The 1,069-nt window shown below is 35.4% G+C and overlaps 1 protein-coding gene across 1 annotated transcript; it reads left to right on the top strand.

The window, feature by feature from the left end:
• Positions 1-148: 148 nt before the first annotated feature.
• Positions 149-711, top strand: LOC109828711 (the record flags this gene model as incomplete). Its single annotated transcript, XM_020395648.1, has 1 exon — positions 149-711. A coding segment is annotated over one exon (563 nt), but the record flags the coding sequence as incomplete, so codon positions are not given.
• Between the last annotated feature and the right edge of the window lie 358 nt (positions 712-1,069).

Raw genomic sequence — 1,069 nt, 5'->3', positions numbered from 1 at the left:
AGTCTAGACTGTATGCATTGGCAATGGAAAAATTGTCCAACAGCATGGGCAGGACAATACTCAGGTCGTTATGGAGGTCCAACCATTATTCTTGAGGCAGTAGCATCATATGATCTATGGATATGACATGCATACTTTGGCTTACCAGGATCCAATAACGATATTAATGTATTGCAGTCGTCTAATTTGTTCGACAATCTATCACAAGGTATTACTCCTCCTGCTCATTACACAATTCAAGGAAAAAATTATGATGTCGGTTATTATTTGGCCGATGGCATATATCCGAAATGGCCAACACTTGTTCAAACCATTTCTAATTCCGATGATAAAAAGAAACAATATTTTGCAATGATGCAAGAAGCATGTCGAAAAGATGTTGAGCGGGCATTCGGTGTTCTCCAATCACGATTTGCTATCATCAAGGGGCCAGCCCGTTTTTGGGATAAACGAACTCTGCATGATATCATGACTGCTTGTATTATAATGCACAATATGATTGTCGAAGATGAACGCGACGAGCAAGAAGATGTTGTCATTTCAACTCCACAATCAATTCCGAATGCTGAAAATATGGAGATAACGGAAACTGAACGATTCCAACGGTTTCTTGCTCGACATAAGAGGTTGAAAAACAAAGAAGCTCATTTTGCACTTCGAAATGCATTGATTGAACATTTGTGGGAAAGACATGGAAATGAAGCTATGTAATTTTTTTTACTAATAAAATAATGACTTTTTCAATTTTAATTACTTGGTTCTTGAAATTTTATATTTTAATTAATATTATTTAATATTAGTCTAATTTTGAAGGTATCGACAAAACATTTCCAACTGTAAATTTTTTATTTAAAAATAATTAGTAGAAATAAACTTATGTTGATTTTAAGTTGAATATCTAAAAATAATTAGTTAGTTAGAAGGGTATTATTGTAAATTTTCAGGGGGAATAGTGGTTTGGAGGGGGGCTGCATATTTGGAGCAAAAACTCCAAATATGCAGCCGAAGAAAATTTTTTGCAGCCGGACTCCAAAAATTGGAGTCCGGTTGGAGCTCCATGGGGCTGCAA

Source organism: Asparagus officinalis, unplaced genomic scaffold (assembly GCF_001876935.1).
Source record: "Asparagus officinalis unplaced genomic scaffold, Aspof.V1 AsparagusV1_Un4414, whole genome shotgun sequence".
Taxonomy (NCBI): Eukaryota; Viridiplantae; Streptophyta; class Magnoliopsida; order Asparagales; family Asparagaceae; genus Asparagus; species Asparagus officinalis.
The sequence above is the reverse complement of the archived record's forward strand: the minus strand, read 5'-3'. Positions and strand labels throughout refer to the sequence as shown.